The sequence below is a fragment of the Piliocolobus tephrosceles genome, chromosome 18 (genome assembly GCF_002776525.5).
Source record: "Piliocolobus tephrosceles isolate RC106 chromosome 18, ASM277652v3, whole genome shotgun sequence".
Lineage (NCBI taxonomy): Eukaryota > Metazoa > Chordata > Mammalia > Primates > Cercopithecidae > Piliocolobus > Piliocolobus tephrosceles.
The window spans coordinates 17,365,876-17,381,893 of NC_045451.1; the positions used below are offsets into that span (position 1 = coordinate 17,365,876).

General features: G+C 33.3%; 1 protein-coding gene across 4 annotated transcripts in view; it reads left to right on the plus strand.

The window, feature by feature from the left end:
• PIGN (phosphatidylinositol glycan anchor biosynthesis class N) overlaps nt 1-16,018 on the plus strand; it is a 151,719-nt gene that overhangs the window by 78,169 nt on the left and 57,532 nt on the right. For all 4 annotated transcript variants that reach the window (XM_026448256.1, XM_026448257.1, XM_026448255.1 and 1 more), the window contains 5 exons: nt 8,036-8,114; nt 9,441-9,623; nt 12,707-12,846; nt 15,625-15,724; nt 15,829-15,921. In XM_026448256.1, coding sequence (XP_026304041.1) covers nt 8,036-8,114; nt 9,441-9,623; nt 12,707-12,846; nt 15,625-15,724; nt 15,829-15,921 — 595 coding nt within the window. The remainder of the gene's footprint in view (nt 1-8,035; nt 8,115-9,440; nt 9,624-12,706; nt 12,847-15,624; nt 15,725-15,828; nt 15,922-16,018) is intronic.

Sequence of the window (16,018 nt, forward strand, 5' to 3'; positions counted from 1 at the left end):
TCTTTTTTATTAGCATCTGAGAACATATTTTCATTCCAGAAGTCTTCTCTTCACCATATTATATTATGTAGTTTCTTCAGCCTTCCCTTAGGGAAAGTTAATTTTCAACTTTGTATTTGATCTTGCTGCTATTCTGAATCCACTCCAGATGTCTTTGTCACTGTTTGTGCCATCAACCTAGAAGCAAGGAAGTGCTAGGCATATGCATTCATTAAGAGGGAACTGATAAAAATGTGCTATTGGATTCTGAATATTATAAAGGAAGTATTAATCAAAATAAAAATAATATAAGGAAGTTAAGTAGAAATTTATCTTACATGAGTAATCTAGGAATTTTAGTTTGAAAAGTTTCTTTGTAAAATTGATACATTATGTACATGTTTTAGGGGTACATGATACATTCATATAATCAAATCAGGGAAATTTGGATGTCCATTACCTTAAATAGTTATCTTTTCTGTACACCAGGAACTTTTTAATTATTCTTTTTCAGCTATTTTGAAATGTGTAATAGAGTAATGTTAACCATAGTCATCCTACTGCTCTATTGAACACCAGGTCTTATTTCTTCTATCAAACTGTGTTATTTATACCCATTAATCCACCCTCTTCATTGACTTCTCCCCTCTACTCTTCTAGCCTCTGGTAACCACCAGTCTACTCTCTACTCCTTGTATACTACTGATGGGAATGTAAATTAGTACAACTACCATGGAAGACAGTGTGGAGGTTCCTCAAAAAACTAAATATAGATCTACCATATGATCTAACAATTCCACTACTAGGTATATATATCTAAAAGAAAGAAAATCAATATATTGAAGAGATAATCTGCACTTCCATGTTTATTGCAGTACTACTCACAGTAGCTAAAATATGGAATCTAAGTGCCCATCAGTGGATTAAGGGATAAAGAAAATATGGTATATATACATGATGCAGTATTATTTATTCATAAAAAAGAATGAAATCCTGTCATTAGCAGCAACATGGGTGGAACTGGAGATCATTATGTTAAGTGAAATAAGAGCAACACAGAAAGACAAGTTTTACATGTTCTCACTCATATGTGGGAGCTAAAAAAAATAGGTAGGAAATGTTCTTACCATCCATTCAGATAAATAGAATTCCCTGCAAAAGGTTTTGCCCTTCAGAAGTAGAAACTTTTCTGTATCATGGAATAAGTAATTTATGTGTTAATTCATGTATAACAAGACAATATTCAATATTTATTGAATAACATTCAATAAATTATCAGCTTTTAGTGATAAAAATGTGTAAAGTGCTTGGATTTATTGCCTGAATAAGGTTTAGAATGGGAATTTTTTACTTCTGTGGTTTGATGGGTGAATTCTGAGATCTGGGCACAGGAAGTGTGGTGCCAACTCTCTATGTGACTTACTAGAACAACTTTTTCTAAGACTAAAATGACACTGCTGGCTGCTGTTGTAGCCTTTTCTTCTTCAGAAATATCCTTGGCTTTCTATTGTGCCTTGCATGTCTCAGCATTACCTTAGTCTTTGCATTCTAGTGTGTCATTGGCAAATGCCCTTGCCAATGCCCTAACCCTACCTTAAGACTTTTGCCTTAAAGTCAGTGCCTTGACTTATATGAGTATAATGACAACAGCATTGTTTGTATTTGTATGTTATGTCTTTTCTTATATCCTTTCACATTTAACATTTTGATGTTCTAATATTTAAGGTATGTCTTCCGTAAGTAGCCCATAATTGACTTTGTTGTTCTTGTTTTTTTAATCCAGTATTCTACTTTTTTTCTTTTAGTTAGTGTTTTCTGACCATTTGTACTTACTATAATAACTGACATATTTGGGTTTGTTTTCCATTTATCTCATCTGTTTTATGTTCCTTTTTCTGTTTTATTTTGTTTTCTGCAGATTAATGAACTATTTTAAATTATTTTAATTTTCCAGCCCTCCCCTGCCCACATATTGGCTTGTTATTTATACATCCTTTTAATGGTTATGTTAAAGATTATAACAAGCATTTTGGGCTCATTGTTAGTTTAATATAAATTAAATTAATGTAAATTAGTACTCTGCCCCTTCCCAGTCATTGCTAGGACTTTAGAATACTTTAAATAACTTTCTTTCATACCTTTGATGTTATTGTTATTATATATTTCAGTTATAAGTATATTGCCACATTTCAACTTATTATTGCCTTGTATTATCAACATTTATTTAGATTTACTCATATATTCACTGTGCCTTTTGCTCTTCATTCCTTTCCACATTTCTGTATTTCTTATCTGTGATATGACATTTCTTTTCAAGGGCATTTGCCAATGAAAGATATTTTTCTGTTGTTATTTGTCTGAAGATTCATTATTTTACCTTTACTTTTGAAACATCTTTTCAAGTGGAATTCTAGATTGTCAGTTATTTTCTTTCAGCAACTTAAGGATGTCATTCCATCATTCCTGTTCAGTGACCAACTGTTTTATTGTCATTTGTTTGAAGGCAATTTGTCCCCTTCCCCCAGCTGCTTTTAAGATTTTCTCTTTGACTGGTTTTCAGCAGTGTTACTGCCCTGTCCATATACAAGGTTTTCTTTGTAGTTATTTTGCTTGGAGTTTGTAGATGTTCTTAAATCTGTGGATTAGTATCTTTCATTAGTTTTGTAAAATTCTTGGCCTTTATCTTATCAGATATTGCTTCTGCCATATTCCATCTCTCCCTTTCTGGGATTCCAATTATATTCATATTAGACCTGTTTCATCATGACTCGCATTCTATTTGTATAATCTTTTTAGTATTCTTCTGTCTTTTTGCTCTTCAAGCTTCAGGCAAGATATTTTCTTTTCTTTTTTTTTGTTTTTGAGACAGAGTCTCACTTTGTTGCCCAGGCTGGAGTGCAGTGGCACGATCTTGTCTCACTGCAACCTGTGCCTCTCAGGTTCAATCGATTCTCCTGCCTCAACCTCCTGAGTAGCTGGGTTTAAAGGCATGCACCACTACACCCGGCTAATTTTTGTACTTTTGGTAGAAACTAGGTTTCACCATGTTGGCCAAGCTGTTCTCAAACTGCTGACCTCAAGTGATCCACCCACCTTGGCTTCCCAAAGTGTTGGGATTACAGGTGTCAGCTACCGCGCCCAGCCCAGGCAAGATATTTTCTACTGATTCCGTCATCAGTTACACCAGATTTCTCTTCTGCTGTGTCTAGATTGCTGTTATTGAGTTCTTAATTTCAGTTGTTACATGTTTTTAAATTCTAGAACTTCCATTTTGATTATAAAAAAAAATAGATTCTATTCTTTGGTACAATTTTCTGTCTTGTCTTCTTGACATAGTAACCATAATTATTTTAGCATCTGTACCTGATAATGCCAATAACTAAATAATTTGTGACTTTGTTTCTATTCTTTTTTTTTCAGTTGGTCTTGTTTATTAAGTCTGGTAGTTTTAAAGATATAATGTATCTTTATATATTAAAAGTTTTAGAATCTCTGGATTATTTCATTTTTCTCCAGAGAGGTTTTACCTTATCCTCTGATGGCCAGAAAGAGTAGTGGCTGACTCAAGGCTTTGCTGCAATTTTAAGCCTCCTTTGATCTCTGGTTTATCTCTGTTCTTAGAGTGTAGTATCTCAGGGATCCCAATACAGACCTTGTATTATCTAGAACCTTTCTTCTCTGGTGGTCACTGAATACCAATTTTTGTCTCTTGTACATCTTGAGACTACCAAAACTTCTGTCTGCTTTTCAGGAGCATTCTTCTTAGCTTCTTGTCCTCTTGTTCTACATAAATGAGTGTCAGATTTACCTTTTTTCCCACCTCTTTTTCTCACCAAGACTTGGCCTTTCTTTCTTTACCTGAGTTCTCCAAATAATATAGTATAATGTAGTATTTCTTTCTTAGAAAAGCTCTTTCTCTCACTCTTCTAAAGATTTCACCTCAGAATATGTGTTAGTTTAAAATTCCAGATGCACTTTTAAAATGTCTTTTTTAAAAATTCCGCAATGAAAATGTATATTATTTTCTTATTTTTCTTCCTTTTTAGGTCCTCAAGTTCTGGCTGCATTGGCAGCTAAAAACTTTATTTTTTATCTCTCCAGTCCTCCAAGATTGCCAAAGACCCTTGGATTCTCTACTTCCTGGCAGCAGCTATATCCCCAAATTCTCAGCTTTTTGCTTTGTGCCAAGAATAAGAATGGTAGATTCCCTCAGAGTTGCAGTTTGGAGAATTCTGGATTACTTCCCTGTGGTTTCCTTCTCTCTAGGATCTTAGCCTTTCATTACTTGATTGTTTTGGTACCTTCAGATTTATTTTATTGGGCTTTCTAGTTGTTCTTGGTGGGAGCATTGCTATGCCCAAAGCTTCTCTGGCATAACCAGAAGCTATGGTTAAATCTTAGTGTTTTAGTCATTTTATTTTAAAGTATTAATGAACAAGTAATGCATGAACACAATAAAATTTATACAAACAATAATAAAAAGTCACTTTTCCTCCTGTGTTCCAGTCTTACAGTCTTTTCCTTTGGAGGCAAAATTGCAGTTTATTATGTATCTATATATATCATGTATACATATGGACAAGAATACAATCTAAATAATATCCAATAATATCCAAAAGAAAGGAAATCTATATACTGAAAAGATAATCTGCACTTCCATGTTTATTGCAGTACTACTTACAGTAGCTAAAATATGGAATCAATCCAAGTGCCCATCAGTGGATTAAGGGATAAAGAAAATATGGTATATACATATGATGCAGTATTATTCATTCATAAAAAAGAATGAAATCCTGTCATTTGCAGCAACATGGGAGGAACTGGAGATCATTATGTTAAGTGAAATAAGAGCAACACAGAAGACAAATTTTACATGTTCTCACTCATATGTGGGAGCTAAAAAAAAATAGCTTTGATGAAGTAGATAAGAATTGATAGAATAGAATTGATGAAGTAGATAAGAATACAAAAGTATACATGATATATGTATATCCTTCTTGTTATATTTCAAGTTTTATTTATAAAATATTTCAAGTATGCTGAAAAGAATAGAGGATATAATAAAAATTTTTGTACCCACAACTCAGGTTTAAGAAAATGCTAACATTTTACCATATTTAGATTCTTTTTTTTGGGGGGGGGGGGAATAAAATGATGTAATATGCTCGAATCCCTATTTAAAAAATCTATTTTATTTACTAATTCTTTTTTCTATTTAGTTTGGTTTTCAGGATTTATCCATGTTTATATGTGTAGATCTCCCTTGTTCATTTTAGTTCATATATGGCATTCTTTTAATTATTCCCCTGCCAACCCCCATTTATTTTGTTGTTATTTGGTTTTGCTTACATAAATCTGAACGTATTGTACTCTATATTCTAGATTTTATATTTCTTACAAAACCTCTTTATATTTAAAGTATGTGATACCAAGAAAATTTACTTTATATCCCCTCTCAATTTGATGGAAAACTAAACACAAAACTTTTATTTGGAGACAAGTGTATGAGAGTCTTTAATGTAACGGTGATACAGTGAGGCTTGTGTAAAACATTTTGGTGAATTCCAGATGTATTGCAAATCTTTGATATGTCTACCTTTGGCATGTCCCAAGGTTTATAAATAGTGCATTTAGGAAAAATTATAAATTACCCTGACTCCTGTTTCTTTACCTTAGTACTTCCAGTATAATATAACATAGCATAATATGTAATGTAAATATTTCTCCTTAAGATTTTTTTTCTCTCATTCTTCATAAGACTTCACTTAACAGAATATCTGTTAAATTAGCTTAAGTAATTTAGCTTCAAACAAGCTTTTTTTCTTTCTTTTTATTTAAAATTTTAGGTACCTTACAAATGGCAATGTATGTTAGTCTCTTATTTTTCTTCCTTTTTTAGGTCTGCAATATTTTGATAGCATTGTAATCAAGATTTATTGATTCATTTTATGTGCTTTAGCACTTTGCTAAGTATTATTGTGGATATTAATGGAATATAAGACATTATCTTGGCCCACATGGAGGTTAAAATTTAATTGAAGAGAAATAAACTGATCATTAGACCACTAACTGAAGTGCTAATGATGTGAAGTGAGATTTGGAGTGGACCATAAAGGATGGTGAATATTTGATTTTGGAAAGCAAAGAGGGGAAGATCTTTACGATTCCAGATAGGTGAAGCTTGAAGAGTTTCACCATTATGCAGCTGAGGGTACACATTTGCGATAATGGGAAATTAAGTGAAATAGCAGCAGAGGGTCATCAGTAGTCCAGGAAGATTAGAATTGATGAAGCAGACCGTGAGATGCCCATATCAATTGTAAGTGAGACGATGCAATCAGTATTTTAGGAAGCTGAGTGGATCAGAGCAAGAGGAAGGAGGTCAACTAGAAAGCTTTTATGGAAATTTGGGAAACTCAACTTAGATATAGCCTTCCAAAAAAATGCCTGTGCACTTTGGCATAGTAATTGCTATACTAAGGCTTCTGGGAAAACACTTCAAAATGTATGGTGTCTGAAGGGACAGAGAACTGGATCAAAGCAACATTTTAAAGTAACTTGGTTTTTTTTTTTCATGTGTTTTTGCCTCCTGGCACCTTTTCCCTCCAAATCCCAGTGAGTCCAGTGGTGGGGAATTTTTCTGCAGTCTGCAACATGAGAATCTAGTGTGGTTGGGTTCCCATAAGTTGGAATATCTGGGAGCTCTGAGAGTAGGCACAGATCCTTTTTTTTATTTTTTGTAGAAATGAGGTCTTGCTTTGTTGCCCAAGCTGGTCTCGAACGCCTGACCTCTAGTGATCCTCCTACCTCAGTCCCCCAAAGTGCTGGGACTACAAGCATGAGCCACTGTCCCAAGCCAAAGCACAGATGCTTAATCAGAGTATCCCATAGAACTCTGAGGGAGTTCATAGATAAGCTTCTGGGTTTATGAATTTTCTGAAATTATATTTTAAATTTTGGATTATGTACATTTTCTAGACAAGAGTTTCAGATTCTGAAAGAAGTCTCTGACCTTCCCCCTCCCAAATTAATAATTACTGCTTAAAAGATGTACTTTGTACAAGTCTCAGTCCTATCTCTTCAGCGACTACTTGAGCCAAGTAGAAAGAAGATAAGTGATTATATTATGTTGACCCGTGTGCAGTTGCCAATATTTAATTTAGTAGTTTTTGGCCTATAAAACATCAATGTCATGTGATCCAACCTAATACAGCCTTAAATAACTTTGCATGCATTTTTAAAATGTAAAGGCATTCATTTTAGACATGTAGGTTTTAGTTAAGCAGCATATATTCAAATTTGAATTTAAGTGTATTGATTTATTTCATTAAGGCAATTAAATTCTGGTTATATTTCCTCAATTTCTGCATTCCATAAACTTAATGACTTTTGTTTTATGTGGTTTTGAGTTATGCAGTATTTTTTAGGAGTATTTTTCTTGTGTATTTAACGTTTCTGCTGTGGTAAAACAGGACAGGGAAATGGTGGAAAGAGAAATGAAAGAGGAACGAAGAAGGTATATGATATAGTATAAAAATAGCAAATGGGTTCAAATTATTCATTAACTTCCAATGATGGTTAGGCTCTGCCTGGAGCTCTTTGATAATGAGAATTCTCAGGCCCTGTTTGGCTCAGGGATAAAAAGTACATTGATGGATCTGTCCTCAATCATGTGAAGTCTGTCGTGAGCACAGGACAACTGAGTGGCAGAGCTCATACCATACATTTGGTGTTCTGTTAATTACTTCCATTTAATCAGAATTTCTTTGTTAGCCAGAGTATTACATTTCTTCAGAATGATGGATTATTTGACTTTCATAAATGTAGTTTGGCATTTGAAACTTTGAGTCAAGAAAACCAAATTTAACTATAAACTATTTCTGGAAGACTTCAGAGAACCAACAGCAGTACAATTCGGGTTTTTTTCTTTGATTTTTGTTTTGTTTTGTTTGTTGTTTTGTAATTTTCACTGTCTTTTTAAATTAAGGGAAAGAAAAGAAATATCTACTTGGAATGAGGAAACCCTTTAAACCTATTCTTTTTTTTTTTTTTATAGACTGCTTTCTGATTCCAAACAGTTCAACATTTTAAGAAAAGCAAGATCTTACATAAAGCACAGAAAGTTTGACGAAGTGGTAAGTATACTGGCCTTATAGACATAAATAGCTGATTATCATTTTGGGGATGGGGAGGAGAAAAATATGGCAATGGAGAGCAAAGTAGACAGGCCAGGGAGCTTTCTTGAGCCCTCAAGGAAGGATTGTATTTCCTGAGTAGCTGCTTTAGCAATGGACATATCTCTCTTATTTCAGCTAATATTATGGGTAAAAAAAATTTTTTTTGAGACAGAGTCACTGTCACCCAGGCTGGAGTGCAGTGGCGCAGTCTCGGCTCACTGCAAGCTCCGCCTCCCAGGTTCAAGCAATCCTCCTGCCTCAGCCTCCTGAGTAGCTGGGATTACAGGCATGTGCTATGACGCCCAGTTAGTTTTTGTATATTTAGTAGAGACGGAGTTTTGTCATGTTGGCCAGGCTGGTCTCAAACTTCTGACATCAAGTGATCCATCTGCCTTGGCTTCCCAAAGTGCTGGGATTACAGACGTGAGCCACCACACCCAGCCCACTTTTTTTAGGTTAACATTAGAAATGAACTATTACCATTTTTTAAAATGAGAAAATAGATGCCAAGTTTTTGTCACCCTACTTATGTGTAATATTGTAGAACACTATATGTTTGCCACTCAGAATTATCTATACATTATTAAAAGTCTAATGATTCATGCTGAAACTTGGACTCTTCCAAACTCCTATCTCACTATGTTTTTCATTAATTTTTCTTTTTAAATGGTCATTTAATTTTAAAGTAGGAAAGAATTCTGTTTTCATTTTAAAATTGCCTAAATAATTGCCAATTCGTGCATTTCTAATGCTTTTCTTTGATGGTTTTAAAATGATAAACTGTTCTTCTCCTGTAAAATATTAAGCTACTTAATGATGTTTTATAACTGATTTGAGTAATCTCATATGAGAAAGTAAAAAATATAAATATGGCCATTATCATTGTTTGGGACCTTCATTTCTTTTATGAGTTATCTGAAGACCATTTCCACAAATACACATATACAACACAAATAGTTTACATTTAAAATGCCCTTTCTTATTAAGATTAAAAAGTTCACTTTATTCCGAATTTTTCTCATACTTTAAAAGAAGATCCTCGAACAATTAAAATCTATTCTTAATCCATCATCTACAGTTATTCACTAATTTTTTTTTTCTGTTGAATTCCTTTTTTTTAATTAATTAATTAATTTATTTTTTTATTATACTTTAAGTTCTAGGGTACATCACTAATTTTAATACAACGGTTTGGCTGTTAGGAATTTAAAAGTTTCCTTTCTTTAAAATGTAGGTTTTCTTATTCTTTCTGTTAGCAAGTTATGTATGTTTTTTTCTCCATAGGTCTCCCTTTGCAAGGAGCTAATTCATCTAGCGTTGAAAGGATTGTCCTATTATCACACATATGACAGATTCTTTTTGGGCATCAATGTTGTTATTGGTTTTGTGGGATGGATATCGTATGCTTCTTTGTTGATCATCAAGTCTCATTCCAACCTTATAAAAGGTGTTAGTAAAGAAGTTAAGGTACGTTTAGAAAATGTGAAGATTCAGATGATGATATAAAATCACTAGTACTGAATCCAGTGTAATGAGTTTATAGGATGTGCAAGTCCTTGTTCTAAGATAACTCTTGTTTATCTTTCATTTGCTTTTATTGTATTGGATTTTTCCTCAGTTATCTCTTTCTTCAGTTGAGAAAAAGATATATTGATAATAATGATCCTATAACTTAAGAAAGCTATAAAGATAGAGGTGTAATTTAAGTGCTCCTATGTTATTAACGGTGTTGATCTTCTGTTTTATTTTATAACTAGCATTTTATAAGTATTCCATATCTTTCTAGTACAAGTGGTCAGAAAACTACTTCAAAACAATGTATTTAATTTTATCTGATATTAAAAGTTTAGGAGCTAGAAAGCAATAAAATTATTTGCTCATAATGTTTCTTCTTAAATGATGTATACATTTTTAAATTACTCTCACCTTCTTTTAACTTTCTGAAGTTTCTCAAAATGCAGATTTCTAGACCTTTCCATGTATTCTTATTTTAAGAATTTGTTCCTACTTTATGCTTTCATTGAAAAAATAAAAATTAAAAAAATCTCTTTAATGATACTTCATACTGCTGAGACAATATAACAGTACATATATGGATTTGCTACATTAAAACACTTTACTCTTTAAAAATATATTTCTAACTATCATTTACCAGGGAGAATATGCCACTTTCATATCCTTTGCTTCATTCTCTTTAATGATTATTACCATGTTCAAGTTCTTTAAAAAGTAATATATCCTGGTGGTATATTTTTAATAATAGTCTGCAGATATTTCCAGTGGTAACTTTTCCAATTTTATATTTTATTATTCTGTAATGGAAGTAAGGCCATTAGTGTTTATTATAATTTTGTATAATGCTTTAATGTATCTTAAATAATTTCCCCCAAGTAATTTTAATTATTTGAGTGTATGTGAAATTGGCTGGAATGGGAATTATATCTAGGCATTCTTAGAACTCATAACAGTGCTAGAAGTAGGCATAATTTATGTTTACAAAAAAGGAAGCTGAAGCTGAGGAGGATTAAGTTACTTATTAAAGGCCACTCAGCTAGCATGTGAGGGACTGAGACTTCAATCCAGAGCAGTCTTGGGCCAGAGATTGCCTTTTCATGTTTATCCTGATATTCAGTTTATTGAGAAAAAAAATGTTTTTATATTGATATGTTAACAAGATTTCATAGCTGATAGTTCTTTATTCATTAATCTGATAATACAGCCAATATTTGATTGAGTGTATGATACAATGCTAGATGCTGGCAAGGGTGTCCAATCTTTTGGCTACCCTAAGCCATATTGGAAAAAGAATTGTCCTGGGCCACACATAAAATACACTAGTAATAGCTGATGAGCTTAAAAAAAATTTACAAAATACCTCATAATGTTCTAAGAAAGCTTATGAACTTGTGTTGGCACCACATTCAAAGCTGTCCTGGGCCACTCATGGCCTGTGGGCTGCAGACTGGACAAGCTTGCTGTATAGGCTATAAAAGAAATATAAGATTCAGAATCTGCCATCAAGGAGCTTAGAATTTAATAAAGTAGGTAAGAGATGTACACATATGACCACCTTACCAGGCATAGATCACTGTATCTATACTCGACTACAAAAGAAAACTTGAAGATATGTTAAGTGTTTGGGATAATAAAAAGACTATCACATTTTAAATATGAGAGCTAACTTTAGGGTGACAATAACAGGAAAAAGTAAGTCTTGGTGGGAGTTTAACAGTCAGAATCTAGGGAGAGGTTGAGAATTAAAGCAAATTGAATGCTGTAAACAGAGGCAGATTTGGGAAGATGTACTATTATGCTGGGATAATAGTAATATGTATTGAGCCCTACTGTTCCAGGACAGCCCTGGGTGCTTTACATAAGTTATTTAGTTAGGCTTAACACTACCCTAAATATTGGTGGTTATGATTCTCATAATACAGATGGAAGGATTTAGGCTCAGAAAGATTACATGTTTTCCACAAGGACACATGGGTTTTAAATGACAGAACCCACATTTTCTGATACTTGAATTCTTTCTCTTTCTACGCCATGCTTCCTTCAAAATAAATAGTTCACTTTGTGTAGAATGTGGGAGGTTTGTTCGAGGGACTGATAAGAAATAATACAATATAGATTAGGCTGAAGTAATCAAAGGCTTCAAATGCTGGACTGCAGCATTTATACTTTATTTAGTGACGAGTTGGTATGTCAATTAATAAAAACCAGAGAAATAGAACCAGGAAGCAATATATATTAAGAGATTTAGTATAAGAAATTGGCTTATGTGATTGTGGGGCCTAGTTAGGCAAGTCCTAAATTCACAGGTCAGGCTGTCAGGAAAGGCAGACTGAACTCGCCAGCAGGAGCTAAAGCTGCACTCAAAATTTCTCCTTTAGGGAACCCTTAGTTTTGCTCTTAAAGCCGTTCAACGGATTGAATCAGGTCCACCCAGATGATCTAGGATAATCTCCTGTACTTAAAGTCCCTGACCCTTACACCATGGAGACTATCACTAGTGAATTACGTTGATGAATTCTCTTTTTTGGCAGATGATTGGGAATAGTGCATATGACTGAATGAAGTTTCTATTTGTTGGGCAATAGAGAGAGAAGCTTAGGTAGCCTGTCACGTTGGAGCTTGAATAGATAGGACATTGTTCCAAATGAAAATTAAGTCCCATACCTTATTACAGATTAAATAGGCTTTTGCAAGTTATCCAGAGCACTCAGTCAACATTTATAAAATTATTCCTAAAAGAAAACATGTTCAGAATTCTGAACAAGTTACTTGCAAACAAACTTTAAGGCCATAGTTACTTTTAAGTTGAGAATTGCTTAATTGCAACAATTCCAGGTTATCTAGGTTTTTCCTTTCTAATATGCTCCTCAAATAATATATTTTTTCCTTGTCTTAATGCAGCTCTTTGATTAATTATCTAGTTGTATAACTATTGAAAGAAAGTCATAGGTTTTCTTCACTTTATAAAATTTCTTTTAAAACCTATCAATTACCATTGGTTTGGAAGTGTTTCAATGTTTTGTTTGATTTTTCAGAAACCAAGCCATCTCCTGCCATGTAGTTTTGTAGCTATTGGCATTTTAGTAGCATTTTTTCTGCTGATTCAAGCGTGTCCCTGGACATATTATGTATATGGTTTGTTGCCAGTGCCAATATGGTATGCAGTTCTAAGAGAGTAAGTAATGCATTTTGCTGCCTTGTTTTTTCACTTCATTGACAGTTAAATCTGTATTTAAAATGCATTAGATTTCTATACCATAAGTTATCAAAGATATTTATAATACTGTACTTTCAAATCTCCAATCCCTCTTACTTCATTTATAACTGTATAAATGTTGGATAGGATATAAACATTATTTTTGTTATACCTTTCCCTTTTGACTTCATCTTTATTTTTCTGAAGTGGCAGTGTTCACTTCTTTGTGTATCTTTGATAGAGAAAATGGAATAGAAGTAACGATTAATATTGATCATACTATGCCTAGACTAACTTGCATTTTGAACTTGTGTCATCATCTCAGATTCCAATGTATCTTCATATTTGACAAAGATATTTGCATGTTTTATTTCCATACATTTTGACTCTTCCTTTCCTAGCCATCTTATAGATATAGGTAAATTAAACTTTGTAGTTTAACCTAATATGGTAATATTTACACACAGAAATTAGTCTATATTTTTCACATGTGCTATGGTTTTACCTATAAGTACTTCCTCACAGGTTGTACTTAAAATAGAGTGTATTGTTAACATTGTAGAAAAATCAGAAGTAAGGCTCTTTGGCCAGTTTCAAACACTTTTAATAAAACCACTAGAAGGGAGTACTGGTTCATGCTCACTGGCATCCAGAGTCACGCTGCAGATCTTATTGGTTTCTGTTTTTACACCAGTAATCTATAATTTAAACTTAGTCGTGGATATCAACGTATTTTCTGAGCAAACCAGACCCCTAAAGTCAATGAAAGAATGAGAGCCTGTTATATAATAAGGGTATCCCCCAGGTTGGCCTAACACATGCATCTTGACACTATGCATACTTTTATTCTAATTTTTCTTAACTTTAACTTTGACTACTTCTTCCATCTTTTAAAACATGACATGTTAAAAATATTTCAGAGTTGGCTGGACGCGGGGGCTCACGCCTGTAATCCCAGCACTTTGGGAAGCCGAGGCAGGCAGATCACTTGAGGTCAGGAGTTCAAGACCAGCCTGACCAACATGGCAAAATGTTTCTACTAAAAATACAAAAATTAGCTGGGCGTGGTAGTATGCACCTGTAATTCCTTCTCAGGAGGCTGAGGCATGAGAATTGCTTGAACCCAGGAGGTGGAGGTTGTAGTGAGCCAAGATTGCACCACTGCACGGCAGCCCAAGTGACAGAGTGAGACTCTGTCTCCAAAAAAAAAAAAAAAAAAAGACTTAAAAATATCAAAAATTAATATTAAAATGCTTAAAATATTAACTATAAGACAGAAAGACATTGATCAAATAACATACTGTTACCTCTCCATTTGAAAGGAATAGGATTGTTGCATATGCATATTTACCTCAAATTTTTAAAAATGTCATTTAGTCTGGTTTTTAAACTTTTAGAACAAAATGTTTTGTCTTTGCAGAAAATCGTATCTAGTACAGAACCTCTCCTGAATTATTAAATGTCCTATATGAAGAAAACATATATATTTAAATTTTAAGGGAAAACATGATTTTGAAAGTATGTTGTGTCCTATCTTTATCTTTTTGATAGATTATATAGGAAAAAGACATAAAAATTCACAATCTTCTAAATGATTTTACAAAATTATCTCTTGATTCTCTGTGCTTATTCATTGTTAAGAATAACAGAAAAATTCCCTTTTGACTGGTGTTAGCTTTTCTTTCCTACATGGCACCTTCATCGTTTTAATGAAATTCTGTAGCCGTTGCTTTCAATCAGAGAAAGGTCATAAACCAAATGATACTGACCTTCTAAAATTACTTACTTAATAATGCACTACAAATGTTAACTTTTTTTTCCTAGTGATAAAATGTAAAAAGTACTCAAGTATGTAATACATTTTTGATGGTGATGAGTTCACCTAATTATAATTAGTGTACAATTAGTGACATCTTAAATTGGGTTTGGAAAAGGTTATTTAGCTCAGTTAAAAAATGTAATTAAGATTTTTCCCTAACTAGATTAGGAAACCCTACCTTTACTTCATTAAGATTTAAATATAGGATTACTTGGGTGAATTTTAGAAAATTTTTCAGTTTATATGCATTTGGATTCATTGTGTTTTATATCTGATGTTGCATCTATAATTGTATGAACCCATATTTAAACTAAGATCAAACGAGATTCATTTATTGTCATTAATGCTTATAAAAACCAAGCAAACTTTTGTGATAATTTTCTTTTTTCTTTTCTTCTCTTTTTCTTTTTTTTTTTTTTTTTTTTTGAGACACAGTTTTGCTCTTGTTGCCCAGGGTGGAGTGCAATGGCACCATCTAGGCTCACTGCAACCTCCACCTCCCAGGTTCAAGCGATTCTCCTGTCTCAGCCTCCCGAGTAGCTGGGATTACAGGCATGTGCCATCAAGCCTGGCTAATTCTGTATTTTTAGTAGAGATGGGGTTTCACCATGTTGGCCAGGCTGGTCTCAAACTCCTGACCTCAGATGATCCGCCCTCTTTACCCTCCCAAAATGCTGGGATTACAGGCGTGAGCCACTGAGCCTGGCCGATCATTTTCAAATTAATTCAGAAATTACATTTTTCCTAAAATACTTCTAGATTTAAAAAAAAAATTAGGTAAGTAAAGCCCTTGAAACAAATCTGTTAGAGTTTATTTTAATTTTTGAATAATCTATAAATGGAAAATTCTCTAGTTTTTTAGCTTTGTGCAAAGTTTGTATTTTTATACTATGTATGACCTAACTTTAAAATTCAATCAGTCTTTTTATTTGAAACAGATTTCAAGTTATTCAGGACCTTGTCACATCACTGTTGACCTATCCTTTGAGCCATTTTGTTGGGTACCTGTTAGTCTTTACCTTGGGCATTGAAGTATTAGTAAGTAACCTACCAGATTACAGCATTTGCAAATTTCTTTTATATATTTTTAACTAGTACTAAATGATCTTATTTTTCATTCCTTCTTTGGAATGCATTACTAGGTTCTCAGTTTTTTCTACCGCCATATGCTTACTGCTGGACTTACTGCCTTTGCGGTTTGGCCATTTCTCACTCGACTGTGGACTCGAGCAAAGGTATGAGTACTCATTTTGACATAGGACAGATTAATAACTACTTTGTTTTGACACGTATGTACCTTAAGGAACTGTTTTTTTTTTTTTTTTTCTTTTT